The sequence below is a fragment of the Acomys minous genome, assembly GCF_964271855.1.
Source record: "Acomys minous genome assembly, chromosome: 3".
NCBI lineage: Eukaryota > Metazoa > Chordata > Mammalia > Rodentia > Muridae > Acomys > Acomys minous.
Window position 1 is genome coordinate 112,389,368 of NC_140485.1, and position 16,565 is coordinate 112,405,932.

The 16,565-nt window shown below is 41.5% G+C and overlaps 1 protein-coding gene across 10 annotated transcripts in view; it reads right to left on the minus strand.

Annotated features, from left to right (window-relative positions):
- The window catches only part of PTPRK (protein tyrosine phosphatase receptor type K), a 516,193-nt gene that overhangs the window by 326,895 nt on the left and 172,733 nt on the right, over window positions 1–16,565 (minus strand). For all 10 annotated transcript variants that reach the window (XM_084775132.1, XM_084775130.1, XM_084775139.1 and 7 more), the window contains exon 3: window positions 4,472–4,743. In XM_084775132.1, the coding sequence (XP_084631258.1) occupies window positions 4,472–4,743 (272 nt within the window). The remainder of the gene's footprint in view (window positions 1–4,471; window positions 4,744–16,565) is intronic.

A 16,565-nucleotide genomic window follows, 5' to 3' on the forward strand; every position in this document is an offset into this window, starting at 1 on the left:
TTAAATTCAATAGTTACTGAGAAGGGCAAAGTCCAAATTTTTAGCAGCCAGACTGGATGACTAAAGAGGACAAAAATGGAATGATTTTGACCCTCCATTAGCTAATCAGAAACCTGGTCCACCTAGGAAGGTAAAACACATTTACTTTGCGTGTCATATAATGGTAAAATGACATGGTATGAACACAGGAGCAGATTCAGGACAGCACTGCACACATGAGAGACAAAATCCTCTCCCCTTGTTTTCCTTTCAGCCTGCAAGTCATCACTGCCATACAGTCTAAACCTTGTGCAAGTTTACATGTTTATCTTCCATATATAAGGACACTAGAAATGTAACTTGCCCCATCACAGTAGAAATGTATCCTTGCAGTTCTGACATGGCTTTGTGTGCCAGCCATAAATAACTGGAGAAAAATGACATGGGACATTAGGAAGCAAATTACCATCACTGTTATTATTGCTTTGCCTGGGAATATGCCTGTTCCCCTCCCATACTCTCGTTGCCTGGTTAAGTTGGCCAATCACTTTCCTCTTCAGATGAAGGCAGCAGTAATCCCTCCTTTCCTCCCCGGTCCTCTTCTCTCTACCCTAGACTATGGAAGAAAATATTTTCCTGATACGGCCTAGGAAACTCTCCTAACCCAGAGCAACAGTCATCTGCCCACCCCTACCTACAAAACAATGAAAAGTGCAAATGAACTGAGAAGTCTGCCAATGTGGAAGGAGCTGGCATTGACTATCAAATAGACAAAAAACAGTCAATACAGCTCAGTGGCTCAATATTCACAATAACGAGCCAGAGTCACAATGTTTGGACTCTATCATTTTATCATGTATGCATATGTGTGTGTATGTGTATATATACATATATGTATGTATATATATATTATCATATATGATATATGATACATATCACTTTATATGCATGTGTGTATATATATATATACTTTATAATATAACATTACATCTATAAGACATATCTAAGGTGAGAACTGTATAGACAGATAAAGACTGGTAAAAATTTGAGTTCTAAGAAGCATGGAAAATGGTTAACACCCCTGGATCTTTAAAGGATGGTTGGCATCAGCCTTGTCTTACAGAGGCGGCCCTGCCTCCATATCTACCCTTACAGGCTGTTTACTCAGATACATTCACACTTGACTTAGGTCAATCTTCTTAGGTCCCAAACCAGCGGGATATCCAATATCTGCAGTGTGGCAATCTCTCCAATGCCAAAATACAAGCACAGCACATGTGAACACAACTCTCCAAGGGGAGGCAAAGCCAGACTCTCCTGTCTGTTCTTACATTCTTTCCAAACAGAGAGAAAAGAGACTGCACAAGGTCTATGCTTGTTCTTCCTGGAATGACACTTGCTACATTGTTGCGTTTCAATTCCTGGCCAGAGCCCTGCAGTGTTCACCTCACATCATTTTTGAGATTAACGATGTGCACCCAGTTGATGGAAAGCAACAAATTAAGTCTCCACTATTAGTTCTGCAAGTTATGTGTGTCATCTGTCTGCCTCATTTCATAACAGCCTCACTGTTCAGGGGGAAATAATGGGTTTAATACCAAAGAGAAAGTCATTTCATGCACACAGGGTGGGTGCTGTTACTCTCCAGAGTGAAGACTGTTACTCTCTTAGAAATGTTGTAGGTCTGTACTTATAATGTAACCAGACATTCTATTTACAAAGGACTTCCTTGGGGTTTTTTGTTTCTTACTTATTTGGCACAAACAATCTACAGGACTACCTTGAACCCTAGAATATACCACAGCATCTCCCTACCAGGACACAGATACAATAAACGTGATCATTTCTACCCATGTGCTTGGCTGAAGACAACTATTGTCCTGAAGACAGGCTGACAGCAGCTTCTTCTATAGCTCTGTGCTACTGTGTTGATTGCCAAACACTAAAACTTACACCTGCTTCTCCCATTCAACAATGGAGAGTGTGTACTCAACGCATCATTCTGTTTAAAGTGGCTAGGAGGTAACCACAATTTCCCATTTTTTTGGTAGGCAATGTTTCCCAGGATGGACAAGCCATAAAGAGGAAGGATGGGCTGAACAAGCAGATTTCTACTTGAACTCTTTAAAAAGATTAAAAAATGAAATACCAAACAATGCAAGCCAAGCCAGTGGGTCACTTCAATGGTATAGTTTTCCCACAGCCTGAAGATACCTCTTCCTGGTAAGTCAAAAAAAAACAAACAAACAAACAAACAAACAAAAAAAGCTCTATGTGACACATGTAGAGGTCTCAGTTAAATCATCTCATAATTAAGCAAGAATATGTTAATTCTTTTCTCTAGGGAAAAGGTCTTTTTTTTTCTAAAAAATATTTTCATTTTTTTCAAATATAAAAAGCAGTTCTGACATCTTAAGCAACTGCTTGAAAAGGCTTGGATATTTTCCTTGGTTTCCTTACTTTTTTCCTTCTTTTTTAAGATTCAAACTATAGGGGGCTAGAGAGATGGCTCAGTGGTTGAGAGCACTGACTGCTCTTCCAAAGGACCTAGGTTTATGTCCCAGCCCAGACATGGCAGCTTACAACTGTCTGTACCTCCTGTTCCAGGGGATCTGCCACCCTCACATGGACATACATGCAGGCAAAACACCAACGTATATGAACTGAAAATAATTTTTTTCAAACAATTCAAACTATAGCTAGCTGGCCTTGAATTAGAGGGCAATCCTCATGGAGGAGGGTCCCGAGGACCACAATAACCTCCCAGGGCTGCCAAGCCCAGCTGGCGGAGGTTTGATCCAAGAGAACAAAATGTTTAAGTCATAAGTCGGAAGGCAAGTCTAACAAGTGCTTCTGTGTCACAATGAGGTGGTCCTTTTCTTATAAAAGAACAGAAATCAACCATCCAAATTTCTCCCAGAGGAACCTCACAACTGGTACTTACGCCAACCAGGTGTCTCCTAAACTAGAAACTATCAAAACAGCTAAGTCACCTATTAAAATTTCGGAGGTAGGAAGAGTTATCTGTATGGTTAAAATTCTTGAAAGACCAATTTAAAAATCTTTTTAAAGTTGAAAACATGACTAACAATGCCTGTTATTCTTTCTCACTTATTAAGTTTTAGAGGGTAAAAAAGAATGGCAGAGGCAAAATATTCACTTGATAAGTCACAATGGGACTTCATTAAGCTCCATGACAGATACTATGCAATTCAGATACTGATAACACACAATCAGATATAGTGATGACAGTCACCAAGGCACCCACGTCACAGACAAGTCCAAGGATTTATAACCAATGCTCGAACAGCAGCCTGATACACATGCCCATTGGAGCACACACATGCATACCCCACCCACCTACATGTGCAATCTGTAGGTGCTGTAGTTCCTGAGTGCGCGCGCATGTTTGTGCGTGCATGTGTGTGTGTGTGTGTGTGTGTGTGTGTGTGTGTTTCCTATTAAAGAGGAACATTTTTCTGTTCAGCTATAACGGAAGCCGCTAACACATAATGAAATCTGCTGGACCTCCACTAGACACACAACATGAAAATGAGAACCTTAGCTTTCACCAGGTCTATGATACAGGAGATTATGAAACTGGTTTTTGTTTGTTTGTTTTTGTGTTTTGTAGTTAATGAGTAACAACCATAAAGACACAGTCCCCTTTTGAAATATTTGAATGAAATAATTATGCTACTGGCCATTGTAGAATATGCTTATGCATAAATGTGCTCATATTAGCTCTAAAATAAACCCTGAAGAGGTGGGTCTTCTAAAAAATTCCAATCTCACATCTGCACAAGCTCTGAGTTCTTACAAAAGATCATGTTTTTGCAGACATTAAGCCTACTAGCCCGTGTGACCGAAGGATGGCTTCAAGCTGGCACATGGATTCTCTCTTAAGCCACACAAACTCAGTCACAGAACACTAACACAGGAATTAACATTATTCACTGTGTTCTCTCATCATAATCAGATTAAGCATTCCAAGAAAAAAAATCACCCAAAGGTTTTTATAGACAACTTATCTTTTTTTGTGTGTGCTTGTTTTAAATATTCCATTTAGTTAGGAAGACGAAGAATCAAAGCTATCACCTCAAGACAGCAAAATTCTATCTACTATTTATTTCTCAAATGTTATTTTCAGGAAATCAGTAAGCCAATCCAGTCAGAATATTGCAGTCTAATGGAAAAACAAAAACCTATTTCTTCTTGCACAAGGACATAGAAATATGTGCATCAGAATCAGAAGTATGTAACCCTGTGCCAAACTGACAACAAGCTGTGGGCTGAACTCCTGTTTTCTATGCATGAAAATATTTTCTCAGTTGGAATGTTCTGTGCCAGTGTATTCAAATTCCCCAAGAATGAGGAGTTGAGACACAAGAGGGAGGGAACCTATTACTGCAGGACCAGTATTTGTATCTATACTTTCCACATACATGGAGACCCAGTACATGAGAGCACAAACCAGAAAATCTCAGATTACCTGGTATTCATTGGGCCAAAAGGTGCTCACTGCCAGCTCAGCCCGAAGCCAGTCTCTACCAGTGTAGCCAGTCACGTTCCAAATTGGATTGGCAAGTGGTCCTTTATTCACCCTAACAAGGATGTTCAAAGTGCCAGGATTCAGCCCTTTCTGGCTGTACAACAGGTAACTGAAGTCAATGCAATGGGTGTCATTCTCCTTCATAGTGGGCAGCTGAAGTCGAGCTTTTTCTCCAGGGTCGTGATTTGAGGAATCCACAACCATATAGGAACCTGAAATGACATCACAAATAACAGAGCTAAGAAGACTGATGAGCCAATAGGACTATACAACTATAAAAAGATACTTATACACAATGAAAATATTAAATTTTAGATCCAAGACAAGCTACAAAGCGCAGAACTACACAGAAATGTTCACCCCCAAGAGCGGCCTGATTGGGAGAAAACACTCAGTGCAATGTATTAGAAATACCCAAGCGAAGATCATCCAAGATGGTGTTGATCATACACTGTGTCTGATCCGCAGAACAGCAGTGACTGCACAGCCACCAAAGGACTATACTGAGAGCTCCAAAACAGAGTCCTGGTGTTTCCCAGAAAGAAGGAAATCCGGTCATGTGGATTGTCCATGCTCTCCCATGACAGGACCATGGAACCACTCTCTGGTGAGCTCCCAGGGACCCCAGGCCGCCACCGCTGCAGCAGCTGCTGCCTTTTGGGTTGTGGCCTGGTACAGTGTGGGCCAAGGACATGGCTTTTGTGTAGGGGGTGTTGTTAGAGTCGAGCTCCAGTGAGGACTGCATCGCCCACACCACAGGCCTCCTGGACCTCCTATCATAGGCTGGGACCATGCTCAGTGCCAAGAGCTGGAGCTGGACTGAGGCGGGGGCCCATGGCAAATGGAGCACACAATGGAACCATAGATTCATGAGGCACCAATCAACAGAGCCACAAGTGCCCCAGGACAAGAGGCTGAGCTGAGCCAACATCGATGGTTTCTGCGAGCTAGTCAACGAAGACTTTGAGGGACCTCCACTTGCCACCTATTTGATGGCCCATAACATCCAGTACCCACAGGAGTAGGAGGCCATCCAGGCTTGATGGCCAGCAACAATCTGGTGAACTGAACGGGAGCAGGAAAGCTGGCCCTAAGGACACAAGAACAGGAGAGCTGGCCCTGAGGACTCGGGAGCAGGTGAGCCAGCCCTAGGGTCATGGGATACTGAGACCTGGCCCTGCCTTGAGGACACAGGAGCTGGAGAGCTGGCCCTGTCCTTCCCTGAGGACAGGGGAGCAAGAGAGCTGGCCCTGTCACAAGGACACGGGAGCGGGAGAGCAGGCCCTTTCATGATGATACGGGAGCAGAACAGTGGGTCCTGCCCTGAGGACAAGGAAGCAGGTTCTGATCCAGGTCTCTGAATGGACCACTCCCCAACAGTTACCCCATGTATGACCTGCTGGAATACATGAAGGGGCCAGACCTGCAGATTCAAAGATTAAGAGTCTCTGAGACGCTGGGCGGTGGTGGTGCATGCCTTTAATCCCGGCACTTAGGAGGCAGAGGCAGGTGGATTGCTGTGAGTTCGAGGCCAGACTGGTCTACAAAGCGAGTCCAGGACAGTCAATGCTATATAGAGAAACCCTGTCTCAAAAAACAAACAAAGAAGAAGAAGAAGAAGAAGAAGAAGAAGAAGAAGAAGAAGAAGAAGAAGAAGAAGAAGAAGAAGAATCATCTCCATGACACATGGCAACAATGGGATATCTGACTGCAGTCCCAGTGAGGATCTAGTAACTACAATGTAGGCCTCAAACCAGACCCATGACTCATAACAATGAACATTTGAAAGTAAGCATATGTGGGCAAAAGGCTATACTGCGTGATACACTACAGCTTCTGTGACAAGATTTTTTTTGTTTGTCTGTTTGTTTTATTTTACTGGTGCATGGCATGTAAATCATAGACATTCAATAAAATTTAAAAAAGAAAAAGAAAAAAGAAATAGGCTAAGATAAACAAAAAAAGAAAATATTAAAATTTAAAATGTCTTCTGGGCTCGACCGTTGAAAAACAGTCAGCCAAGACATTATTTGATTCCTGTTTTACAATACAGAAAACTGAAGCATCATCGCCTACTTAAGGTAACGTGGTAGACCAGCAGGCCAGCAAGAGCTTGATTCTAGTTCAAAACTCTCTCTAAAATTTCTGCAGTCCTACCCAATTGCAAGATTTTGTGAAATAAAACAAGCAAACTCACTGGTTTTGATATGCACAGAAAGTACTTCCTTCTTTTTCTTTCTCCCTCAACAAGAACGTTAATGCAGAGAAACGGAAGACTGCAGGAAGTGACATAACTTCCAACGTCAACCCATATATCTTTCCCCAGTTACTGACCACTGAGAACATCAAGTCATGAAGTAAGAATACTTTGTAAAGGAAATATGAGGGCTACTGTTCAATTTCCTGTTCAATTTCTCTCTCTCTCTCTCTCTCTCTCTCTCTCTCTCTCTCTCTCTCTCTCTCATATATATATATATGAGAGAGAGAGAGAGAGAGTGTGTGTGGGGTGGGGTGTGTGTGTCTGTGTGTGTGTGTGTGTGTGTGTGTGTGTGTGTGTGTGTGTGTGTGTGTAGGCAAATGCCAGGGCATATGATTGAAGTAAGTCAGAAGGCACTTGAGGAAGTCTCTCTCCAGTATACGGTTCTAGGAATCAAACTTAGGTCTCACACTAGGTGTCAGACTCATTTACCCACTGGCCCACCTTGTTGGCCCTAAAGCCCAACTTTTCTTTCTTTCTGTTTTTTAAAAAAATATTTATTCACTTTTCTTCCATATAGTAGCCCCCATCCTCCTCTCCTCCTGGTCTCACTCTCTCTCCCTCCTCTCCCATCCCTCCTTCCCTACTCCTCAGAAAAGGGCAGCCCCAACACCACCACCAAGTCATCCCAGCACATCAAGTCCCATAAGGACTCTGTGCATCCTCTTCCCCTGTGGCCTGGTGAGGCAGCCCCACCAGGTGGGGAGCGATCAGGCAGCTCAGTCTTCAAGTGAGTTGCCTAGTAAGGGGAGCGGACCTGTCTCTGACATGGACTTTGTTGCCTGCTTTTTGATAAAGCCCAGCTTTTCTAAAGCCAGTTCTAGTACATAGTTGATGCACTGTTGTCTCGAAACTGCCAGCTCATTCACATTACTCCTGACCCTAGTCTGCAATGACCACTATGCTCTTCAGAAGCTGCACAAAACCAAGCATGAAGTCACTTTAACTGAGCAGCCATTATTTCCTTATGGATCCTGGTGAGGCAAATGACACAGACAGAGTCCCACCAGCCCACTAAAACTGATTTTATTTTTTGCTACAGGCAAAGCTCATATATTGACTATTTACAACAGTGAGATGTTGGCACTGGTCTGCTATATTAATACAAGGAGCCTCCAGAAAGATATCCTGTTGTTCTCATGCAATATTTTAATAAATACATAAATCACAAAAAATGTGACGATATCATTTTGTTACACTTAAAAACTAGAACCAAATTTTACCATTCATCAAATTCTCCCCAGCATATAATTTTAACAGCAATACATTAAGAGGCTTGTTATGGCTAACTTGTATAAGGTTTCTTCAACAACACTTGGCCCTCTCTTCCTAAAATGCAGAAGTAAGCTTCTGTATTCTACTCTGATGCATACTGACATGTACAATGATAGACTGAAAGCTCAGTGACTACTAGTCTACCTATCTCAATTAATATACAACCTGGAGTTCAAATCATCGCAGAGAGAAAGGCTTCAACTATATGAGAAATCAAATTTCCAAACTGTACAATTGCCAGTAGGGTGGACCTTTGTGATCTCAAGCTTCTATAACAATTTTCTCTACTATTTCAGTACACTCAAGTACAGAATATGCATACTATATTAATAGTAATTCCTGTTATTGTTTACTTGTATTTCCCAGCCTTCAACTTCTCTCATAAGCTGGAATTACTTTTTAACTTGATTCTCACAGACAGTATATTAATAGAACAACAAAAAAATTCATCTGTATATTTTGAAAAACACTTACCAAAAAACAAAATCACAGGATATCCTGGATCCTAATCTAATTTGCAGAAGAAGAATCCATGGCTATTCTCACATTCGTAACATCAATAACTAAGTTATCAAAATGTCTTTCCAATTCACCAATTTGCATTAGACAAGTTTCAGATCTTAACCATGGCCGAACCTGAGATCTTAGAAAAGCTATACAGCATTGCTGGCCTGCTTATCCACTGATAAAGCATTTTACAAGTAAATTATGTATTTATTTCTACAACTTTAGCTTCTGACTACCAATTTTATAATGTGGAGTTCAAAAGACTTATTAGCTTCTTAATAGTAATTTTCTTCTATCATAAAATAAAGTTTGGAGTAAAATATGCTTTGTGTCATATTTTTAAAGTGCGTCCTATTTACCATTAAGACCACTTAGCAATTTTCAGCGATATGCATTTTTAAGCTGCAACCATTTTCTTATTACAGAAATGGAATGAACAAATGCTAGTCGTCTCTAGTCCACACCAATTTGATCATTAAAGAGACGAAAGTCATGAAATAAAAGCTTATCCTAACTATTTCAGCATTTTAGTGGCACTCAACACGGGTTAAATAATGAGGAAAATTAGTGCTGATAACTCTCTTCTATGGAATGGTTGGGATAAATAGACTTATTTACACGGAGCACTACATGGCTCCCTTGGCTGGCTTCTATACATTAATAACACACTCACTGAGCCGTTCTGCAGAGGAGGAAACAAGCAGGAGCAACCGCCTGCCCTGTCTACTGACTTGATACAGTGGCAATTTACACAGCTGGCTCCCCTGTAGCAGTGCCTGGTCTCTCCATCAACCTAAATGTAGGCAACACTTGCTCTCACCGACTTTTAAAAATAATCTACACTCTCTGAGAACAACTGGCCCTCTATACATACAGTCTGAAAGTTTTACACATGTACGTCCTTCGCTCTTGATGTTAAAAAAAAAAAAATCAAAGCTTCTTTGTTGTTATTCTTCTTGCCTCAAATTTCAAGTTAAGTGTTCAGCAATGTTTGACGGAGGATCAGCTAGCTGAGGCTATGTTTAATGACATCAAGTCACACATATTTGGTATACTTCTTTAATGTAGGGCTAATATTCTTTGTGGTTGCTTGAGGGAAAGGTTCTTCAATTTATCACTCAAGGAAAAGCATTGAAACTTATGTGTTTGCATTATTTTTTAAGTAGTGTGACATGCTGGAGAACAGTCTGGCAATAAGAAGTACAATCTTGAAAGACATATGTGCTCACTAATGCATTTATCAAAATGGATAAATGTGCACTAGAAAAGGCTATATAAAAATAAATGAACAAAGAGACAACTGAAAAGACAACATGTCTCATTATATTGATTAACATAGAAACAATAAAAGTATTCTAAATATTATATAATGTACAATTAATAGTTATGGGTAATGAGTTTGATTGATAGTGATGTAATTAAGAATATCATTTAGCTGGGCCTGGTGTTGCAAGCCTTTGATCTCAGCACTTGAGGGGCAGAGGTAGATGGATCTCTGTGGATTTGAGGCCAGCCTGTCTACAAAGCGAGTCCAGGACAGCCATGGCTGTTACACAGAGAAATCCTGTAAACTCGCAGGTCAAACCAGGTCACTTGGCTAAACACTGGGGAAAACTCCCGGGTTTCTGCGGTACGGCCTCAGCTTCAGGTCTTCAACCATGGGTGTCCACTTTTATTGAGCAGAGACTTTCCTGGCTTGTGGCCACAATCTGAGCCCCTCCAGTGAACTGGTTTCCTTCTGAGATAGAGACACCCAGCTCCAACCTCAGGTGCCCACACTAACCACCACCACGCGGAAACTTTCAAGGCACCACGGCTCACGGTCCCAACCTCCGCCTTCTGATAGCCAGCAGGGCAGGTAGCTCCAACTTCTGGCTTTTCGACGGGGTGAGGACAGCGTTGAGCACATTGACTGAAGACAGTGGCTGGGCAGTGGGACCTCATTAACCTTGGAGCAAGAAAGCCAGTAGCAAGGCAGCCAATTCCGGGACTTCCCTTAAGGAGACGAGGGTCCCCATACTCTGAAGAGCCTACTTGGTCACCAGGATCCCACAGTTGATGAGAGCCCCCAGCAAGTCCCTGAGAATCACCCGCCAATCCGAGATCATTCCCAATAATCTGAGGAGGGCACCTTCGGGAACACTCAGCTTCCTACCCAGGCCTTTACCTACATCCCGGAGAACTCCAGCCGACAACAGGAATCTAGCAGCCAACACCATAGACAACCCAGCATAAAAACACAGCAAAACCAGAGCAAATAGCATCTTCAAAACCCAGTTATCCTATGGAAAGCAGCCCTGGATCCCCTAACATAACTTAAACACAAGAAAATGACATTAAATCAATACTTATGAAAATGATAATGGAGGAAACGAAGACAATCCTTAAAGAAATATAAGAAGGTACAAGCAAAAAGTTTGAGGCCTTTATAAAGAGGAAATGAGGAAAACACTGATAGAATTTCAGAAAAATAAAACAAACAGGGAAGAGAAAGAGTCCTCACTGCCAAAGAAAGCAAGTATTTTATTCACAAACACCACTGTCTGATGCCTAGGTGCAATGCATCATGGACTTATTATATGGAGAACACTTGACCTTTAAGTTATACTTTTAACGATAATGCTACTTTTAATTATCACACTGATAGGAAAGACACAAATCCTCATGCTTTAAAAACTCTTCTGTGTATGTATGCAACGGTATATATTTTTAGACTTTGGCATTCAAACAGAATATTTCACGAAGCTGGTTATTCACAATGTTTAAGATGCCTTACAAATTATGAGATAAAGTTAGAAGCCACGTCTTTGCATGTTCTTGATTCAAAGTGCTTGGATCATTTAGGCTCTCACTCCCTATACAGACCACCTTCCCCAATCTGACACCTCTCAAGATTTCGTTTTTACTTCACACAAAATTCTAGTTTTTTTCCCGGAACAGGCTCATGGTTTGTGAATTTTGGATTCTGGTGCTTAATTATATATGGTGTTTTTACACACATTTTAAGTAAGCGCCACCCTCCTTCAAGATAGTAAAACCAAAGAGGGCCAGCAATATAGTGCAGGAAGTAACAGTGCTTCTTGCCAGCCTGATGACCTGAGATGACCCCAAAACTCATATGGTGGAAAGAGATGATGGGCTGTAACAAGCTGTGCTCTGGCTGACACCTGTGTGCATTTTTATATGTACACCCGCAAACATATGCACACAAACACACAAATGTATTTGATACATATATATGTGTATGTATGTATGTATATATATATACATATATATTTCTCTCACATGACTGATCTATTGTAAGAGTGAAGCCACATAGACCCAATGCAGACAAATGTTACACACGAGAAGGTAAGATCTTTCCAAAGATCTAAAGAGAACTTAGGACAACCTAGTGCCCACTGGGGAATGGGGGTGGATGGCTGTGAGGAATGGGGGAGATGACTGTTTGACTCAGATCTTGGTACAGAAGGTTTGGCTGGGTGATGGAGACAGCCCCTGAACTGCTTAGGCTGGAGTGGTCCAAAAGCTGCAAAAGAAGAAAGGAAGAGAGAGTCCTTGTGAAATAGACAGTCAGATGCGGGGCATGAAGCCGGCCAAAGTGTAGTGGTCACAAGTAAGGAACGACACCACGGGTGGTAACCAGGCTACACTCCACAAGAGAAAAAGCATCGAAGCCTATTCACACAAGAAAGGGGCCACTTCCCTGATTCAAAACCCGCCCTCTCCTCATGCCAGGGCCATGCTGGAGATGAAAGAGAAATGCATCACAGAAGAGATAACAATCCATGGATTTGCAATCCTGAAGCCATAAACTAGTGATATGTGCAAAGCCAGCCAGTGCGCATGCAAAAGCAAATTCTACACATTTAGATGTTTCAAATAAATACTTATAATTGATTATTTTGATGACTGATTGGATGACAAGGTGGCCATGAGAGAATGCCACCAAATGCCCAAGACTGTAAAAACAATAAAATCAAACCTATAATTGGAATTGATTTAGGCAGTTCTGAGAAAGAATAATTTGATGGAAAATACAAACTTTGAAAGTGTGAACCTAATGGGTTTATGAGCATCACACTTACCCGTATAGTAACATATTTATATAAAAGTCCTGGTTTAAGTATGGTTCCTACATATTTTAGATTCAGAATGCGTATACACTGTAAATATACTGAATTTACCATATCAGTAAGAAGGCTCAGTGAGTAAAGGCACTTACCCCACAAGCCTAGATACCAGAGTTCAATTCTCAGAAGCCACACAAAGGTGGACAAGGAAAACAAATTCAACCACGCTTTCCTCTAGCTTGTAGTCACACATCATGCACACATATATGCTGTCAATTATCAACAGACAGCATATCGACTCTAAGTTATCGCCACTCCATATGACAACATTTCTCCATCTGAAGGTCAGGACATCTTTGGCAAACCTCTATCCCCAAGAAGTTACATTATAATTCATAACAGTAGCAAAATAACAGTTATAAAATAGCAGCAAGTATACTTTTATGGTTGGGGGGTCACCACAACACAAGGAATTGTATTAAAGGGTTGCAGCATTAAGAAAGTTGAGAAGCACTGTCATACTGTAAACTAAGATTGACAATTGAGGAATTGGACTGCTTTGCTTTGATGCTGGAAATTACAACCATGGCCCTGGACTTGACAGGCAAGTACACTTCTATGGAGTTGTCTCCAAACAAATAGATCAGCCACAAAGTAAATAAAATAAAACCTGTGAAATAATTACTAATTTGTTTAACAATCACAGCCCCACCAGTTTTTCTTTTTTATGAAAAAGAACTATATTTTACCAAAGATATCAGGCACTGTTTTTACTTATTTCAAATACTAACGCTTGACTTACCAAAGGCCACTCCAATTCTTACTTGTACGTCTTCCTGCAATCTGACTTAATACTCATGAGAAAATGAGAGCATATTCGTGCTCCTGGGAAATTAATTGGGCCTCATGAGTCTGCTGAAAGCATCTGTGAGTCTTATAGAGAGTCCATGAGCCATAGGGACAGAACCAGTGTCGTCAAATACAAGCACCGTTCTTTGTTCTCCCTGCTCCATGGAGAATGTCACTGATGCTACGGTGAGTCTATATGTGTTCATTCAGTCCACGTGGTACAGAAAGATCACTGGAAATAGAGCTTTAAAACAGAGTGGTGGGTATCTGGAGATTAAAAATCAAACAAGCTAAATGTTTCTGTAGTTCTGTACTTGTATGAGCAAAAGGTGTTTTAACTATCTCTAGAGGGACAGAAATGAGCAAAAGATGAACGCGCGCGCGCACACACACACACACACACACACACACACACACACACACACACACGTCCCTTATACTACATCTATTTATATCCAGTGGGAAAAGGAAGACTATTGAAAATAGACTCATGTGACATTTATGAGGTTTACTAAAATTTTAGGCCAGACCAGCCAGAGTGCAGCCCTTGCCAGAGTCTAGAGGTCTGCAAAGGTGAGTCCGTGGCATAAACCCCCATCTACACTGAGCCTAAGGGCAGGGAGAGCATCCCATCCACGTGTGAAGACAAGACAGGTGTCCCAGCTCAAGAGGCTCAGAGTGACCTGTTCTCTTCTGTTCTACTCAGATCCTTGATGCACTAGGTGAGGCTTTCACACATCAGCTTTCTTCAGGCTATCATGTCAAGTGCTAAGCCCATGTGGACACTGGCACACCTGGGAAAACATTTAACCAAATACACAGGTGTACTCAAAGTGACAGAGAAGATAACCCACCACAAGGGGATTTCTTCTATTCTAGGGGCACAGCATGAGAGACTCAGGCTGTTACTATGAAGAGGAGTGTAGAGGAAAATAATTTTCATTTCCAGTAAGAAATATACTTTTGTGTATTCTGAAGACGATGTAAACAGCTATGGAGGCACCAATGCAGTGATAAGTCACTTTTTGGCATTCAGTTAGATTTTCCCAGTAGAAACAAAGCAAATGCTGGAAACCTGACATGCAAAAAAACCTAAGGACAACATGTAGTAATAGTTTCATGCCCAGGTATCAGGCCAGGGTTAAATGAGTGCATAAAAGTGCTTGCTATGTGGAACTGAGGGCTCACCCCGGCACCCACATGTAAAAAAAGCTAAGCATAGGTTGAGATATAAATCATATCAGATGGGGAAAGGGAGACGAGAGCATGGCGGGAGCTTACTGCCCATCCAGCAGAAGCTTGTCTTCATGGACTTAAGGTGGAGAATGATAGAGTGGGACAGCACGCATTGTCATCAGGCTTCCGAATACATGCACAGATGCGTGTTCCTGCACTTACAAGACTACACGACTACATCACACACACACACACACACACACTTAAGCATACATGCACTTTGGCATTCAGAGGGAAAACAGAAGCCAACATTTGGCTCCAAGTCTATTTGGGTTGATTCCTTTTCTTGGCTCGAAAATTAATCTTTCTACGTATTTGTTACCATCTACCAACTATGAGTTGAAGGCAAAGCCAGTAGACTACTCACCTATCCATCGGTAAGATTTTGCCTCTTTTCACTTACTTTTTTTAGGCCACTTTCCCCATCACCTTCTTTCACCTGACTAAGTGGAGACCTAACAGATCAGGGAGTAAAGCAAAGACATCATTAATGGCACCGATTTTCCTCGTTCCCCTAGTTTTGTCGTGAAATTCACCACCAACTCCTTTTGCCCTCTTCAAGCTCATCCCTCAACCCTTTGGCATTATCTGAGCTCACTACGCTTAGCGGACTCTGACCCTAAGGACAATATCCAGACAGAACAGCATCATAATGGTTTCATGATTTCCATGCTGGGAGCAGCCCTACACTACTTTTGACTGGCATCCATACTTTCTAAACTTACAATGAGCTTTTCCTCCTCGTCACACTACAGTAAGAATGAAACCTAAACTCTTTCATTGGTGGTTTTAACCCGGCCCACACCTGTTCTCTCTAGCCTCTCCCTCCATTTATGCTAACAGTCTCCATACTCAATGCACTTCCTTGGGTTCCAAAGAAAAAGCCCAGCATGGTGCTTGCCTCTCTCATTCCAAACTGGATTTTCTTTGGCTTGGAATTCATCTTTTTGACTGGCTTATTTCTTCATCACTAGGCTTTGGGTAAAAACCTCACCTTCTGGATAGAACCTCCCTGCAACTGATGAGACACTGGTCCCTTCTGAGTGTCCTGCTAACACACCAGGTTTTGTTAAATCCCTCACTTCCAGTGTCTCTTCCTGAGCTTAACTGGTTTGCTTATTTGACAGAAAACCTCTAAGAAAGGTTGGGTTTACACTTACATCACCCACCTAAAAGTCCAGAACAAAGTTTTAGAGAATTCAGACTGCAGCTGAATTGCCACATATAACAGAACTAGTCACTTGTCTAATTGTATGACTTTTCTGATAAGTGTTTTAATATCAGAAACCACTTTTGTCCCCCTCCTCAGCCCCTGAAGGGGCGGGGCTATTAAGACCTTGGGGGAAGTTAAACCAAGTAGAACCAAAAATAAAAAAAAAATTTGAACATAATTGTTTCAGAGTCAACAAAAAGAATTTGAAATCACCTTTATCTCAATCTTAAGAATTCCTCCAAGTAATTCCACTGTTGGAAGATCTGGCATCAGGATGCCCGGTTTGTGTAGGAAAAACATGGCCTATTGGTGATTTTCCAGGGTTGCACATTCTATTACTCCTTAAGACAATATTGCTCTTGTAATGAGTCTTTCCCACTATATCACACTACAGACAGAATGAGACATATGTTATAAAATATCTGAATACAAAAGGCAACTGTACTCCAAATTCCAAAACAAAAGGACTGAAATTACATCTTGGAAACACTCAGGGTGGGCTACGTTCAGTCTCCTAGTATTCAGAATCCCTCCCATTCCTGCAGCACCCTTCCGGATACAACTCCTCTCGATGCCCAAAGAAAGCTTTTGCACTTATATTTGAAACCTGAAAACCATCTTGAT